This window comes from Scophthalmus maximus, chromosome 14, assembly GCF_022379125.1.
Source record: "Scophthalmus maximus strain ysfricsl-2021 chromosome 14, ASM2237912v1, whole genome shotgun sequence".
Classification (NCBI taxonomy): Eukaryota; Metazoa; Chordata; class Actinopteri; order Pleuronectiformes; family Scophthalmidae; genus Scophthalmus; species Scophthalmus maximus.
Window position 1 is genome coordinate 12,117,501 of NC_061528.1, and position 16,936 is coordinate 12,134,436.

At 43.0% G+C, this 16,936-nt stretch overlaps 2 protein-coding genes and 1 long non-coding RNA gene across 5 annotated transcripts in view; 1 reads left to right on the top strand and 2 right to left on the bottom strand.

Annotated features, from left to right (window-relative positions):
• Nucleotides 1-6,328, bottom strand: part of LOC118282726 — a 7,307-nt gene extending 979 nt beyond the window's left edge. The window contains exons 1-3 of the long non-coding RNA XR_004784332.2: nt 6,218-6,328; nt 1,079-1,298; nt 1-125 (exon numbers count right to left, since the gene is read on the bottom strand). The exon at nt 1-125 is cut by the window's left edge and continues 979 nt beyond it. This is a non-coding gene — a long non-coding RNA (uncharacterized LOC118282726). The remainder of the gene's footprint in view (nt 126-1,078; nt 1,299-6,217) is intronic.
• glb1l (galactosidase, beta 1-like) lies at nt 6,311-11,505 on the top strand. The gene is made up of 16 exons (XM_035604047.2): nt 6,311-6,511; nt 6,807-6,976; nt 7,087-7,237; nt 7,833-7,893; nt 7,973-8,067; nt 8,160-8,340; nt 8,428-8,486; nt 8,586-8,707; nt 9,354-9,394; nt 9,499-9,617; nt 9,715-9,789; nt 9,858-9,947; nt 10,044-10,157; nt 10,355-10,486; nt 10,920-11,147; nt 11,234-11,505. Exons 1-16 carry the CDS (start codon nt 6,440-6,442, stop codon nt 11,420-11,422), a joined length of 1,899 nt encoding a protein of 632 aa, XP_035459940.1. The 5' UTR covers nt 6,311-6,439; the 3' UTR covers nt 11,423-11,505.
• ankzf1 (ankyrin repeat and zinc finger peptidyl tRNA hydrolase 1) lies at nt 10,792-16,787 on the bottom strand. Of its 3 annotated transcripts, none has more exons than XM_047337245.1 (16): nt 16,651-16,787; nt 16,170-16,296; nt 15,958-16,061; nt 15,762-15,864; nt 15,012-15,229; nt 14,801-14,910; nt 14,551-14,704; nt 13,856-14,078; nt 13,670-13,768; nt 13,342-13,509; nt 13,085-13,216; nt 12,710-12,992; nt 12,504-12,615; nt 12,261-12,428; nt 12,098-12,168; nt 10,792-12,003 (listed from the first exon to the last, which is right to left on the bottom strand). In XM_047337245.1, exons 1-16 carry the CDS (start codon nt 16,651-16,653, stop codon nt 11,877-11,879), a joined length of 2,202 nt encoding a protein of 733 aa, XP_047193201.1. In that variant the 5' UTR covers nt 16,654-16,787; the 3' UTR covers nt 10,792-11,876. The 3 variants fall into 3 exon arrangements, with proteins under 3 accessions (XP_047193201.1, XP_047193200.1, XP_035459939.2); XM_047337244.1 differs by having other exon boundaries at nt 13,342-13,506; nt 15,958-16,079; XM_035604046.2 differs by having other exon boundaries at nt 15,958-16,079.
• Nucleotides 16,788-16,936: the final 149 nt, after the last annotated feature.

Sequence of the window (16,936 nt, forward strand, 5' to 3'; positions counted from 1 at the left end):
CACTCTACCTGAGAGGACAAAGGGAAGGAGAACAAAACATCCATTTGGTCATCATGATCCCCAGAGGCACGGGAGGGAGGGGTGAGGAGCACAGACCTGCGGGTCTACATATGCTGCTTTGTTCCCTTCAGGAAAACAATTGCACAGGTAAGGTATGAGCAATGAAAAGTGAACACAACATTAAAGATATAAAATCTTGATTTTAATAAAGAGGAAAAAGACAAAAATATATATATATATAGTTTTTCCTCTGGGCTTTGTGCTGAAAAATCTTACTGACAAAACTGCATTGTGGCTTCAATTTCAGACGCAGTTTGATTGAGTTAAGGCAACAAAACTGCTTTGTTGGGTTCAGGAAAAGATCATGGTTTATTTTGAAATAGACCGCTTTATAACGTTAATGCTCATGGGAAAAGTTTGCCGTCAAGGCTTTCTGCCAAAAAGCCTTTGCTCATGGTTAATAAACCCTTTTATTAACCAAATTGCAACTGGAAACTGAAGGTTCTGTGAAGCTTTCTGGCAGAAAGCCCTGAAGGCAAACACCTCAGACCAAGCACATTACCATTATTACCTCTTTAAACCTTTTTAAATAATATAACAATTTCTTACACCAATTTACTTCGATGCTGATTGCAAAAAAAAAAGCAATTCTCCGCTCACATTGACAAACCATTCAACTTTTTTTCATATCTACAGGCTTTTCAACATGTTGCTGTCATCAGTGACTACAGATGGAGACACCAGCCATACCACCATTGACAAAAAGATCAGCTGAGAGCCAGGTCTGCCAGCCGGACATCAAACATATGTGTGGAGTGTGAAATTTAAAAACATGCAGATGTATTTTCATAATGGAGGACTGTTGTCAGTCCTTAACCCTGCAAATTTAACCAAGACAACCAGGAGTTCCAATTTTCCAATCACATCAGTGAAATTTACCAGAGGCTAAACGAAGGACCAAGGATAAAGGTGATGGGGTTGTAAAAGATTTACGTGGCAACATAAATGTTTTTAAAAGCTTCTGGTTTTTGTATTTTACAAGCTGCAGAATGAAAGATGGTTGAGGCCGCACACATACCGATCCGCTGCACCATCTTTGCCCCCACTTCCTGCTCTTACAGCGTGCGGTGCAGTTGTGGAAAGATCTGCGGCTTCAGAAATGCAGACAGAGCCAGGCACGAGATATACCTCAGGCAAGAAAGACGGCTTTTTAACGCACTCCTCCAGACAGGGTCCAAAAGCAGAGGCCACGTGACCATTCCGGATCAGTCTTCTGGTTCCATTACATAAACATCTGCCTGAGCGCGAAAACAGAAAATGACACGTGATGAATTGTCACATGTCACGGCAGAGAAGACCTCGGGCAAAGTCATTCAGGTCAGCTGAAGATCCTTTTGCACCCTCGGGTCATGTCAAATAATGGGTAAGTCTGGAGGTTCCATTCACTGAGAGCGTCTGTTTGATTAGAGTTTTTTTTTTTCTGCAGTCATGAGCTGTTAGTCACAACCAGACCCTGGTAATCACTGGAGCTGATTATGTATAAAGCACCCATCCATGTATAATTGCCAGCTAAACAACAATCACTGATCCACCATCAGTAATGATTTATCCTCAAAGCTTCCAGTTATTGGTGTGAAAATATGAATTAAACAATTTATGACTAAAGGTACCAGACCTCCAAATATTGATGGGACGTTAACTAAAATGATGTTTGAAATCTGTAAGGATTGTTCTGGTTGAGTCACATTAATTAAACTGATGTGTCCATTGCTTATTTGTCTTCAGGGAAGCGGGGGATTATTGGACACACCCAGGGAACAAAGCAAACAGGGAGTAGAGCGAGGGAGGGTGGGGGCTGTAAAATTGATTGAATGAGATGCAGTTTAGCCGAGATGGATGGCAAAAGGAGAGGAACACAAAGCAAACACTTGGATAAAAATGGAACATATGACAAAAGGTGATTCAATTTATACTGGATCACTCTTGCTGGCAGCGTCAGATTAATGTGTAAATATGGTCGATGACAAAACCCTGGTGCCACATTTATTAAATAATGCGGCTGATCCCGACACCGCAGAGTCAACAGGTCTCCAACTGGAAGCATCGCTCACACCTATATCAGTAAAATCTCTATGATAGAGGCTACAATATAGAAGCACATACAGGAAATCTTTCCCATTCATGAATGCAATCAAAGACAAATGCAATTCTAAATCGAATTAAATGTAATTTTTTAGACACTTGATAAAAAGGAGACATATTATGCTAATATTCAGGTTCATTCAGGCTTTATCTGGCTGTATTTCGGGTTGTCCAGACCAAGTGGCAAACATAGACTGTACATAAAAAATGGACATGGTCACAGGGTCTGGAAAATTAAGCAAATGCGGAAGTGCCTGAAGCCTGTATTCTCTGGAAACACCAGCAGAGGGCGACTCCTTGGTTGCAAAAAAAAAAGGATTCTATACAAGTCTATGAGAAAAATGACTTTGCTTCTCACTTGATTTATAATGTCAGTAAACATTTCCCTACAAAGCACAAAGTTGTCGTTGTGTTTTCTAATTTACTTTTGTGTTTTCTTAACTGGCATTTCTTTTTTTTTTACTTTGCTGCTTTTTTTTCTTTTTTCTTTTTAGCCGTTGCGGTTTCTTTTTTGCCTTAGGGATTTGCACTTCAGGGCCACCATAGTACAGCTCAAATTAAGGTACAAATAAACTGAGAAAGCTTGTGCATTGACGGTAAACATTTTACTAGAAAAAGAAGGGGAGAGAATGGAAGAACGACATTAATCACTGTGATAAGTGCCACATACTAAGACTCTCCATCAGCTGGACTTCCCTGGGTTTGAGTCCAAGCAGCAGGGTTTCACAATATATCTCACCACAAGCATTCCTCTTCAGACATACTTCAACTCCCAAACGCATACCATACCTTCCTTGAGGCTGAAGAATGAGTGCCAGCTCAAAACACTTCCCATGCTCCCCTGCACTGTCAACTTCCTGTTTGTTTATAGAGCCTCATTTTCCAGTGCTCCCACAGTCAGATTGTATTAATTCTCTATGTTCCTATCTGAGGCATGCTTTATGTAACTCGAAAAATTATGTCATAAAATGCAAACATGCCAGTGGACCTTTGCCTAGTTTGTTGTATGTTTTTTGTTTATTATTTAGCTTTCCTTCAGAGTTCAGAGTAATAACCCGTGTGAGCCCAGCAGTGACTCAATGGTCCTTCAGAGCCTGAGAAAACACAGAGGGACTGATATGGAGACCTAAAAGGAATTCTGCAGGCCTGTCTCGTGTCATATATGATTCAACTTAGTGAATCACAGACAGCTCAGCATTTATCTTTCCCTCAACTGTTACGCCACTCATCAATGAGCTTTACCTTATATGTTCACATCTGGCAAAAGACAATCACTGGTGTGTAACAAACAGGACTAATGATCAAACTTTTTAAAAAATGATAATCAACAAGCTGCTATTAAACTAACGCATATCTTTATCAGTAGTACAAGAAGTATTGTGACCCTTTGGCTACAGCAGGTTAACTTGCAGCGACATGTATAAGCTGGTTTAGTTATTTTAATCGAGAAGATAGATGTGGAGTACTATACAATATCTTCCACTGAAATGTAGTGAACTAAAAGTGTAAATACTCAAGTAAATAGTACAGCCATTAAATAAATGTACTTTTCACCTGTAATTTTACATAAGGCATCAGTCACATCAGTGATAATATAGGAATTAAAATGTTACTTCAGCAATTTACAATTAAGCTTGGAAAACGGTGGGGCCCCACACTTTCCACAATGCAACTCAGTAGCATCTTTCTGTAGTCACCCCTGTCTGGTAAATCTACAAAAATCAAAAATCAGGTGCATCTATCAGGCAGAGCAGGTTGGTCATCAGATGCAGAGTAGGAGGTTCAAAGCTCAGTTCCTCCCTTCCACATCCAGGGAGGCACCATGATTACATCGCTGCTCCCCACCCGGGTGTGAATGTGTGAAAGAGAGGCCCACTGCTACGGTACAGAAGACAGGCCGAGTTTTACTCCTCGTGACAAATAAACTGGTCTTTTACATGTAAATTAGTGTAGATTGGTGGAGTGCCCCTTTAACATCAGCTGATCCAAGTGAATTGCACTGTATTTTCCAGGAGGTGGGGGTATGTGGGGGCAGGGGAATAGCTGAATACACCTGCCTCCACCACAGACAACAAAGAGGGCTTATTTTGGGGGTGGTGGGACAGAGGGGGTGGCCCGATCTAATTACAGACTCTGGGGAGATGACTTCACTGAGGTGAGGCCCGACCCAAGGGCAAGTGTCTCCCATCATATCAGGGGCTGCCCTCTCCAATTACTGTAGGCCCGTCTGGGTCTGTACCTTCATGCAGTAATTAAAAGAGGCTGAGGGTAGTGTTTTGCAAGTCAAATCAAGAGATTCTACAGTCATGTGCAGAGTAGTGAATGCAAAATGATCACTGCTAACAGCATCTGCGACAGCAGCAATGAGAGTCACAATATTTGTAGTAGCCACTTCCTTTAGACTTCCACTCTTGCTGCAGTGCCTCAGTAAGTGGTGTTGTCCTCAGTGCATTAGTCACTGGGATTTTTTTTGCGGTTTGAAGGTCCATTTTCCACAAGTACAGGGGCTTCAAAGATGGGATGCTGACAAGCATTCCTCGGGCACTATCGCGCTCCTAACCAAATTACAAGCCCATGTATGTCGTCCCTCCTCTCATTCCCAGGACAATTAACTGTGTCTGACAGTGGGCTAATGAGCCACAGAGGCCGAGCATTTGTTCTATCTGCAGCTGAAATCAGTTGCCATTAGCAATTGTGAGCTTCCAGTCTTCTTAAAAAGGAGACTGATGGATATTGAGGCAGGAAATTAAATTACTGTATAGGCAATAATTTCGACAGAGGGCATAAAGCAAAGAGAGTAAAAGCATCTGTAAAAGTGTGTGTGTGTGTGTGTGTGTGTGTGTGTGTGGGGGTGGGTGGGTGTGTGTGTGCCTGCAATGACAGGACAGCAGGCAGATGCAAGCATTATTAACCCAAATTACCGAGATTAACAGCTTTGTGTTTTACATGACAGACAAAGATAAACTGCCGTTTCCGTTTAACAATGCAACATCATCTGCTTCACTCCCTCCTGAAGAGCTCTCTGTAACCGTATTGATGTGCAAGCGGGCAGCAAGTGTCCTGGACAAAACTCTTGATTTTCTTTGACCAAACACAAGTAGAAGCAAATTACTGCCTCAATTATAATGACAAGAGTTTTGTTTTTACCCTGGAAACGTTCACTTAAACAGACACATAACGCACCGTCATGACTACTTGAGTAAAAATTAGAAAGGAGTTGAATATATTAGTAAGGAACAGCATGGGTCCACACGTGCTTTTCTGAAACAGTTTGTGTACTAAAGCTTGTTTTGTTTTTTAAAATACAATATTAAACAATCATTAGAAAACAAAGCTACCTTGTTGTATGCATATTAGAATGAGTAGACTCATGATTTGAACTAATGATTTAATATCCGAGATTTTCTTTTTTATACAACAGACATTGTCTCATGAGGCACAACGTTCTGCACAGTGTGGTTCTCTCAAAGTATTGAAGTGCCATCTAGTGTCTTTTATAGGCATAACTGTAAATGTATTATTATATCATAATGTCACCAGCATCACAGTCTCATCACAAAAAGAAGTGTCTGCTGCGTGGGGCCTGGTTTTAAAAGGGTTTTTTTTTACTTTTAATAAACATTTAAGCCACGTGTTTCTTCGTCATCTTCCTCTGATTCGTTATAATATAATATAAATAAATAATACAAGTAGGCGAAGCGGTTTATTCTGGCAGGAGGTGGATTTTTTCCCCATTTGTATTTCAAGAATGAAATCAAAATGTTAAGAATAAAATCAAACTAAACGTTTCAGAATTAAAGTCAATTAACGTCGAAGAATATATCAAACCACTAATGTTTGCCTCAACAAAACGTGGTGTAGAAGTATATTCTTGGAAGAATTGGGGAAATTGTTCTGCAGAATCAGTTTTAACAGCAAGGAAATTATCTTCTCTTCTAGCACATAAACACAGTGTGGTGATCAGTGTTGGTGTCTTAGAAGAGACTGTGCTGAAACTGTCTGTTCAGAAGGAGAAAGCACACAAGCGTGGAAAGATGGAATCACTTGCAGAACAAATAGATCTTTTTTTTCATACCTGCCAATATTACTCCTCCGTAGAGTTGAGGTAGGCGGAGTTTAGGACCCTGCAGACTGGCCCAATGAGAGTCACATGATAGCGGATGGTCACGTGGCCTCGCCGTTGAACAGACATGCGGGGAAGAAGAAGACACCAGGGCGATCAGGACTCACCAGCAGACAGTAGAGTCGTAATGTAGCAAAGAGGCACCAGTCTTGAGTCGAGGCGTCAGAGGGAAACATGGCTGCTGCTGCTGCGGCCCTTCTCTTCGTCGCAGTCAACCTCGCCTGTCTGTGTGCCAGTGAAAACCTGGTAAGAGAGAAATTATAGTGGCCTCACTTAGTAAAAGAGAAGTCACCTGATCACCCACAGGTCTGTGGTGGCTGGAAACGTTTCCTACAAGTTAAAACAGGAACAATTTTCTATGTTGCGTTGTGTTCACAATCCTTGCTAGAATTGAGTATATTTCCACCTGCTGACTGGATGGTGTGACAACATCTGTCCACACTGCTGCAGATGTACTGTTTGTATTAGGATTCAATGCAGGGTATTAAAATGCATCATTTGCCTCTGCCTCTGTCACTGTCACTGTGATTTCCTCTTGCAGGTCTCTGGAGGAAGATCTTTCTCTATTGACTACAAAAACAACTGCTTCCTCAAAGATGGGAAGCCTTTCCAGTACATCTCCGGCAGTATCCACTACTCCAGAGTCCCACAGCAGTACTGGAAGGACCGGCTCGTGAAGATGTACATGGCTGGCCTCAATGCAATCCAAGTGTAAGCTGAACACATAAATTGAACATTTGAATTACACACACTTTGTGTATTTAGAAATAAAACCTTTTCCTGTAATGGTTTGATTTCATTAATAGATATCCTCCCCACAGATATGTGCCCTGGAACTTCCACGAACCCGTACAGGGAGTCCACAACTTCACAGGCGACAGGGATTTGGAGCATTTCTTGGATCTGGCCAATCGGACAGGTCTCCTGGTCATCCTGCGTCCGGGACCGTACATCTGCGCAGAATGGGAAATGGTGTTAACACTGAGCTTTGCTTTGTTTCAATATTCAAAGGCTAATCAGTATCTTCAAAGAAAGACTGTTCAGAATTCAGAGACATAGTCTCTGACAGGAATTTGGACAAATGCAGGTCACAACATAACAGCCTGAATGAAAAATTGCAATGTGGCATCACATGCAAATGATAAAGAATGAAACATAACACAAAACATTTCCTTTCAGACAAACAAAAGTGGGTATTTACAATTAAAGTAAGGAATCATTTTGGACGCTGTGGGTTTTATCACTTAAACAGTCCTCATGAAATAAATTTAATTTTTATTCAAAGTTTCTCAGTTGTGTCAGTAAAACAGGCAACTGTGTGATTATGGTGGGATTTTTATTTAAAGTTAATTTCATAAAACTTAAAAAGTAAAACTGGATGAATCTAATTCACCATTGGTTTATAGTGTTTAGAGACTAGACTTAAGAGATAGGGAGACCTCAACCTGCTCTGGCTGTTATTAGTCACTTTACTCAGAAATCAGTAACATGATCTCCATCTGATGCATGACATTGTTCCGTCTGTGATGTTGTACATTTGATACAGCTACTTGTTCTTCCTTCCCAGGGTGGATTGCCAGCGTGGCTCCTTCAGAAACCAAACATCATCCTTCGCTCTGCTGACACAGGTAAATATGTAACAACATGTGTATCTTGCTCTTTTTTTATATAACATACAAGATTTATTATTTGTTTCTCCTGCTTTAGATTATTTGCAGGCGGTCAGCTACTGGCTTGATGTTCTCCTCCCCAAAATGAAGCCGTGGCTCTATATCAATGGGGGTAACATCATTAGTGTCCAGGTAGAGTGTTGAGTATGCACCTATAACGTTTTTTTTTTATCAAAGTTACTATTTTAATCTTGGTTTGAATTAATCGTCTCCCTTTACTGCAGGTGGAGAATGAATATGGAAGCTACTACGCCTGTGACTACAGATACATGCGTCACCTTCGGACTCTGTTTCGCTTCTTTCTCGGCGAAGACGCGCTCCTGTTCACCACCGACGGAAACACGGACAAGGAAATGATGTGCGGGACTCTGGATGGATTATATGCCACGGTAGACTTTGGCACAGGTGTGTTAAGGAGATAGCACCGGCGGCTTATCTGAAGTCATTTGTGAAGAAATTTGCAATTTGGTCCCATTTCTTCCCTTAATTCAGACACCAACATAACTGAAGCCTTCGGCCGGCAGAGACGCTTTGAGCCCCGAGGACCCCTGGTTGGTCACATGTGAATTCTTGTAATTATTTCCATTCGGTCATTCTGACTCATCTAACTCAATTTAGGATAGAAAAAAATGTTTTAAATGGCTTTCCAGGTGAACTCAGAGTTCTACACTGGCTGGTTGGACCACTGGGGAGATGAGCATGCAGTGGTTGATGCTCAGAAGGCCAGCAGAATGCTCAAAGAAATGCTAACCATGGGGGCCAACGTCAACATGTATGTCTCCCCAAACTCTTAATCCTTCAAATTAGGTTACCGCTGCCCGGTATTGTTCTTATTGTCACCAGGTCCTGTGGAAAGACAAAGCAATACATTTCTTTCCAGCTTCACAAGTCCATTGATTTGGCCTAAAGACATAAATCTTTACAATTTTTAACAAACTCTACTCAAATAGGAGAGGCATTAAGTGCATTAACTGCCACATATAAAATAGAATGAACAGGTTAATTATCCACTTGAATAACTTGTTGTAATTTCTCCAAATAAACCACAGTGCCTCTGTTTGTTGCGATAAAATATCCACCGCAGCAGTGTGGTTCATTAAAGGGTCTCTAATTCTAATATAAATTTCCCTTCAGATCAATAAAGCATCCATGGCCATCCATCCATCCATCCAATTTGTTCGGACAACATGGGAGGTCTATGGCACAGAGGAATAAGCTATAACAGGCTGTGGCTGCACACATTACTTGCCCATGGGAACAGTGAAACACTAGCCATTCTCATTTAAATGGGATGTGCTGACAATAACAATAATATCATCAGCCTCAACCTTGAGGGTTGCACCAATCACCAACTCGTCTGTTTGATGAACGGTAAAATGTCCCTGAAATAATACAGTCTACTCCTTCTCTCCTCTCAGGTACATGTTTGAGGGAGGCACTAACTTTGGCTACTGGAACGGTAAAGTCCTTTGTTTTCATAGTCGCTACATCAGTGCCGGATATTAAAGCTCGTCCTGTGGTGCAGTCGTCTCCGTGTGACTCTCCCGTTCCTCACTCCCAAAGGTGCTGATCATGACACCAAGTTCCGCTCAGTGGTGACTAGTTATGATTACGACGCCCCGCTGTCTGAAGCAGGAGACCCCACAGAGAAGCTGTTGGCCATCAGGGATGTCATTAAGCAGGTACTTGTGATTCTGCTGCCACCCACCCAGGTTGTTGTCCTGATTAAATTTGTACACATGTCTGGGATATGATTAATTCATCGCCCTTTCTCTGCAGTTTAGAGAGATTCCCTCTGGACCCATGCCACCAGCGACTCCCAAGTTTGCCTATGGCTTTGTGACCCTGAGGAAGGTAAATGCTAAATACTGTTTTTGATACTGAGCTGTATGGGATGTCATTAATGCAAAAATCTTTTACAGTTTGCTAACATCAGTGGTGTGTTGAACACTCTTTCGCCTCCGGGGCCGGTCAAATCTCAGTATCCTCTGACGTTTGAGGAGATGAAACAGGTACGGTGTCTCTCTGGAGTCAAAACAACAGGGGAGGGACTAGTGGAGAACTTCTAGACTGTTGTGTCTGCAACCTGTCATGTCTATTGTGCTCAGTACTATGGATACATGCTGTATCAGACCACGCTGCCCCGGGACCTCTCAGAGCCCACGCCACTTATCTCGCCGCTGAATGGGGTTCATGACCGTGCATATGTGTCCGTCAATGGGGTAAGCCTCCACAATGAACTTTTGTTGTTTTGGTCAACCAGATGTCCATGTCACGTAGGGGGGGGGGACGACACAGGTTCACTCCAAGCATGTTTTTCCATGTAATGAAATGTTGGGAAATTTAAAGTTCTGATTCAGTTACTTATTTATTTTTTGAATGTTCATACTAGTAACTATGTGAGTGTCTGCGTGAACAGGTTTTCCAGGGCCTGCTGGAGAGAGACACAGTGCTGGTGATGAACATCACTGGACAGCAGGGGGACACACTGGACATCCTTGTTGAGAACATGGGCAGGGTAAACTTTGGCAGCAAAATCAATGACTACAAGGTGAAGTCCAACGCCATTTTTTTCCCCGCCGAATAATAACTTTTACTTTTCCCAGCTGTTTGTGGATCCACGGACCTCGATGTTGTGTGCACATAATGTACTTCATCATCTTTCTTTTCTCTTTAAAGAAAATTGATTTTCTTTTGTCCTGACTTAAGTGAACATGGGCATAACCATTAGGCATTATTTCACCAAATAAAAACATATTTTTGGTGTTTGTCTCCTATCTAAAGGGCTATACATAATCATCCAAAAGATGTTACCCGAGATATTGACGTAAATGCATTAATACATAAAAAAACAGATTGATGCAGCCGTGTTTTAATAACAAATGTGATAGAAAATACACATGGATTAAAATTTTTGAATGAAGACTGTTTCCAGGTGTTAGTGTTAGTTACTGCGAGGTTGTAATACAGCTTGTGTACTGCAGGGCCTCTTGAGCGATCTGATCCTGGGTCAAGATATACTGACTGACTGGAAGATCTTCTCTTTGGACATCGACGGAGCCATCACTGGTGGATGGCCTCATGCGAACAGTCAAGAGTCCTTTGCTGCCCCTCAGAGAGAACCTTCAGCTGGACCGGCCTTCTACATGGGGACATTACAACCCAGTGGCTTAGCCTGGGACTCCTTCATCAGTCTCAGTGAATGGACAAAGGTAATGGGAGGGAGGCATTTTGACTCAAAGAATTCCTGTGTGGGTGCATCCTTTCTGACGTTAACATCGTTCCTTTTCTACATCAGGGTCAGATTTGGATTAATGGCGTGAACCTGGGACGATACTGGCCAGCCAGGGGCCCTCAACAGACTCTTTACGTCCCAGGACCCTTGCTCAGTACCACCTTACCGAACAATATCACAGTGCTAGAGCTGGAGGGGGCGCCGGCGCACTTACGAGTTTTCTTTATGGATCGGCCACAGCTCACTACTTAAAAATCATTGCACTGAAATTTGTAACATTTTTCTCAGAAATCCTATATTGCAAAAGCTGTACAAAAAATAAATCTTTAAAGGTTTGACTGAGGCCAATTGGAAGTAGTCATCTGGCATGAGAAAGGATGCTGCTTTTGTTCTGCATTATTTCTGTGGCTTGATTATTCTTAAACAGTTTCACTGATTCAATGATTCACTGGGGGGGGGGTAATAACTGATCCATAAATAGTATTACTCTTTTTTTATTGTATTCCAATTTCCATAACTGCACATACTGCGAATAATATATATATATACTATATATAGGATATGCAACTAAGTCCTCAGTAAAACGACATCTGAAATGTGTTCAGAGTTGAAAGCGAAACCAGCATGAGTCTTAACAGGGCTCCACAAATCCACCTGTACTTTTCATGAGGTTGTTTCCTGCCAACTAGAAATGTCCACACGGCTGTTAGCTCTTGCCCGGAGGAGCGTTTCCTTTTCGATGTGCTTGGACGCAGTGAGGCGTGCAAAATGAATACTCCAGGTACTGAAATGGGATCTTCCCAATCAAAGACTCCCCACACGACCAGCACCTCCTGGTGACAAAGACAAACCGAAACAAAAAATAAAAAACACATTGAATTTCAGTAGACATTTGAAATGATAAAAGTCCTAATAAGTGGGACTTACTTGATGTTCGAGACGCCGACTCCTGATGCAGCCACCTGCTCCGCTAACCTTTTCTCTGCTGCCAGAGCTCTCTGTCGTCAACCAGCCAACAGTGAACATTTTGAACTTTTTTTTTTCCAAGCAATTAATTTAAACTTGAGTGATCAAATGCATGTGGACTCACCTTCTCACGATCAGTCAGAGATGCAAACCTCTTCTTTTCCTCTGCCTCCAACTCTTGTTTCCTCTTCTCCTCCTTCTGCTCTTTTTCTCGCTGTCTTCTCGATGCCTTTTGAGCCTTTTTCTTCTCCATCATTTTGGATTCGATCTCTGCCGTCAGTGGCCCAGGGACCTTAAGGAGCACAGGTGTAAGCCAAAAGCGCTCTGCGTTGTATTTTATGAAACGTGTTACGTTTTTAGCTCTTACCTGGGCCTTGCTGTAGTCGTATTTGTCAGGATTCTCACCCATGTATTTACGAAAGACATTTCTCGTGTCTTTGTCAGGGGCGACAATATACGGGGTCTGCCCTTTGTTATCCCTGTAAAGGAATATTTCAGTGATAATGTTCACATTGGGGCAAACTCAGACTGAAATGTACTTTAACTGAAGTTTCCTGCACTATATTTTCATACCTGCAGGCCGGGTCTGCTCCTTCATGGAGGAGTAGCCTGACCACTGACTTTTGTGCCGCTGCTGATGCAACATGAAGCAAAGTGAACCCTGACGAGTCTATGGGCTTATTAAGGAGAGTCGGGGGACTTGGCACGTCGGAGGGGTTGGTCACCAACTGCTCTGTACTCTCTGCTGTTTCTCCAAGTGACTCCAGGAGTCCACTCAGCGTGTCCACATCCCCAACCTTGCAGGCCGTAAAGAGAGCATCCCTCAGGCCATATTCCCATGGCTCATCGACAGTTTCTGTGAAAACACGGAAAGCTTAATAATGAGTTTCGAGAGTGACAAACTGGAGAGATATGAGGAATAATAGCACGGAAAAAGCATTCACTAACCTTCCACTTGTTTCTTGCTCTGCGTTTTCTTCTTCCTCTTGTTCTTCGGTTGTGTTTCTCGAGGGGCGTCCTCTGCTGGCACAGCCCCCGGCACCTCCTCTTCTTGATCATCTGCTTCTGTATTACTCAAGTCTGTCACAGATCGACATGAAGTTTCATAAACTTTGCAGAACTTTTGTGTAAGAGTCAAGCATTCCTTGTTTTTCCCATAATGTAGCTATATCCACCTACGTGATGGCACACTGGACTGGACCTACCCTCCGTTTGCATTTTGGCTTCCTCCTTCTTTCTCCTCCTCCTCCTCCTGTGCCTGGAGGGATATATTTCACTCTCCCTGAGGTCCAGGGTTCCTATTGTCAGCTCCACCATCTCCAGCTGGATCTCTCCACTCCCTTCTTCATCTGAGCTGTCGCCGTTTTGCTCTGCTGATGCCAAAAATAAAGGAAGTGTATTGTACATTTCACAGTTAATTAACTACATGTAGAAACAACAATAAACGTACCTCATTATTGTGAGCTATGTTTTGCCATGATACTTTATCCGAATAGAGAGTTCACAGTGTATATTTAAACTTCTTAAACTTACCTGGCTCTTGATCAGAGTTTTTCTGTGCCACGGGCTTGACTGTTTTTTTCCACGCCTTCTTAGACGGACTGAAAACTGCAGACATGTCTGCGTCTCTCCCTGCATTAAGATATTTCTGATTATACCCTCGCTGTGTGACAGTGAGCAGACAACATGTTATTACTCCAAGTATGTTTTTCAGCTTACCATAAATATGAACCGTGGAAAGCACCTCGTGTGCCCTCTTTACCTCGCGAAACGTCGCCCTGCGCGTGGCGAAGGGAAGTGTACGGATCCTGGGATCCTTTTTGTCGAGGGGAGCCGCCCGGCCGCCAAAAAAGATGGTCTTGTTATAGCTAGGGGCCCGTACAAATATTACAGAGGCCTCCCTCAGGCATTCAGCCCAGGTTACCAGGAGATCCTGAATGTCCTGCAAAAAGTTACAGAAGTGTTTTAAGAAACAGCACACGGAAAAATGTACCTAACCTCCCAAATTAGACGTATTGACAAGAAAAAGTTAGGAATGCAGACCAAATGCATTTACAACATTTTACATGAATTACTTTATAGATGTGGAATTGTATGTATATTCAGTTTGTTCATTTAGTTTGTAACAATAACATGAGCATAATAGAACCGTAGGCTCTGTGGCTGCACCAGTACATTCTCAGTAGGAGGAGGAGGAGCGGCAGAAGCTTTCATTGGTTCTAACGGAAAATGAATGCAATTCAACTGAAGGACCTTACCAGGGTTAAGTGGATCATCAGTTATGGGTGTTTAATGAACATCAGCCTTCAACTTATTAGGGCCAATTTTGTTGGTATTCAGCAAATAAAATAGAACACTTCATGGCTGTAACTGAAAAGGCAAAAGAGGTGTAGTTGAATGGACTGTAATCTTGCCTTGACTAGCGCTGCCTCATTGTATCGCCTCAGGGCAGCTCCGGCAGACTTCGGTGTGTGACTGCGGTTCTGCGAGTCTCGGAGTCCTTGAGCGGTGCCTCGCTTCGCTCGCACTGTGTATCGGTGGAAGGTCTTGTGCTGAAGGACTTCTTTTCTGTGACACAAATGAGGTGTGTTGGCCAGATGCTTGTGTCCTTTCACTTTGTGATCTAAAGTGTAAAAATAAAAATAACATGCAATGCCCTCTTACCCTTGGAACACAGCACCAGCAAAGTGGCCTCCGCCTGTCATGAGAATGACCCACACCGTCTTCTTACTTATGGCTATTAGAGAGGGTCCGGCATCGTGCTCGGCGTCCAACTAAAAACGATTGCAGGCACAGAACATGAAGTTATCATTAAAATCGAAGGTCACACAGATAACAGGCTGCACTGTATCGTACTGTACCTGCTGAGCCTCACCTTCCCCCGCAGAATGCAGCGGTAGACTGACACATACTGTCCTGCTGAGTTCTGGAAAACCATTTTGCTGGAGAGACGACAACTGGTTTCAGCGGAGCTCTCGTTATCTGTGCCAGTGACGTTGCTGCTTGTCCCCCCACCACCACTACCACCGCCATCGCTATTTGATTTTTCTTCATCGGAATCAGACTCTGAGCCCGAGATACTTGACATGTCTCCTGGAAAGCGATAACTGAAAATCAATTAGCTGTTACATTCACTTCTTTTTTTAACCCCTGCTAAACCATGTATGTGTAGTTAATTTGTATAGCCCATATTCACAAATCACAATTTGCCTCATAGGCTTTAACAATCTGCACATGGTGCGACACTCTGTCCTTAACCCCCGACTAGAGTTAGGAAAAACGCCCCCCCAAAAATATGTAACAAGGAAGAGCCACAAGTGAGGGATCCCTCTCCCAGGATGGACACAAGTGCAATAGATGTGTAAAGAGCACATTAACAAAAATAACAATATTTAAAACATTTATAAGAAAAGATAGTGTTGAATATAAATGGAGAGATATAACAATGTTTAAAACATTCATGCAAAAAGAAGATGTCTGACAGATATGAAGGGAGAGGCAGAGCAGCGATGACGATTGTAATGATAGAGCTGGTCAGTAATAATTGCAGTAGAAGGAAGCAGCCACATTATATGTCAGAGACAATCTAGTTGTAATCATAATCCACGATCAGATGATTCCTCACCAGCTCCGGTCCTCTTCTCAAACTCCTCCACGGTGACCGGTGGCAGTCCTGCCAGTTTCTGTCTCAAGTTGAAGCGATGCCAGTCGAGCTTGTAGTGCTCCGTCTGAAAAATGGAGACGAGGGGCGGGACAGTCTTCATCACATCCGACACGTTTTTTGCTGTTAAAACAGAACAGAGCGAGTGTTTGACAATCACCTGCTCCTCGCGACTAACAAAGGGGCATCTGCAGGCTGAGCAGACCATCTTCTCTGACACGTCTCTGGCCAGGCTGGACTCCCGCTGCCTCTCATCCTCCCGCTGCCTCTCATCCTCCCTCTCTGTGTGGAGGTCAGACACAAGGGTTCATGACAGACAGAATAACAGACATGGACTCACAGCTTCACAGCTTCACAGCTACATACACACACCGTGTGAGGCTGGCTCGGTGTTGACTGGCTGCCTCGGGACGGTGTTCACTTCTCTCAGCCCGAGCAAAGCCTCGTCGTTGGGGCACAAGTCAAAGATGGAGCGGTGGTCGGCGTTGGACGTCATGATCTGTTGGGGCAGTGGAAACAAGAGAAACCGACTTCAAGTTCAGTGTTTTCCAAAGGAACGCGTTTCGTGCGGAGACATACACAATGATCAACTACATTAGTGTGCTTATGACTCCAGTCATCGTTAACACACAACCCACCGGCCCATTGCAACGCAATTATAAACGCTAATCTTAATTTAGCTGATGTAAACCTGGCCAGACACGTCCTTTGACCGACACGTGTAGTTACCAGCAGGGACTACGATCTTTATCTTTAAAAAGGCAGAGTCGTTCTCTCGCTTCTCTAAGACGCTTTCAAGTGAATAATATACAGTATAAGTTACAGTTCCCTTATTTTAAACATAGCAACTTACCATAAAAATGAAGCTTCGCTGACGCGACGTCGCCTCCCGCTCAGCTCCCTCCTGTCAAACTACGGAAGCCTCGGAGCGTCATAAGGCCTCAGCGTGAGGCGTTCACAGGCGAAAGGCTGCAAACAAGCCCGTGTTTCCTGCAGCATTGAATGTACATTAATCACGCGTTTCACACGTTTTACTGGCTCTTTGTGTGACTATACATGAAAGTTTCATATTTCAGAGGAATTCATCAACCATTTCAGTGTAAAGCTAAGGCTTTTGCAGTTGTATGGAATGACTGATG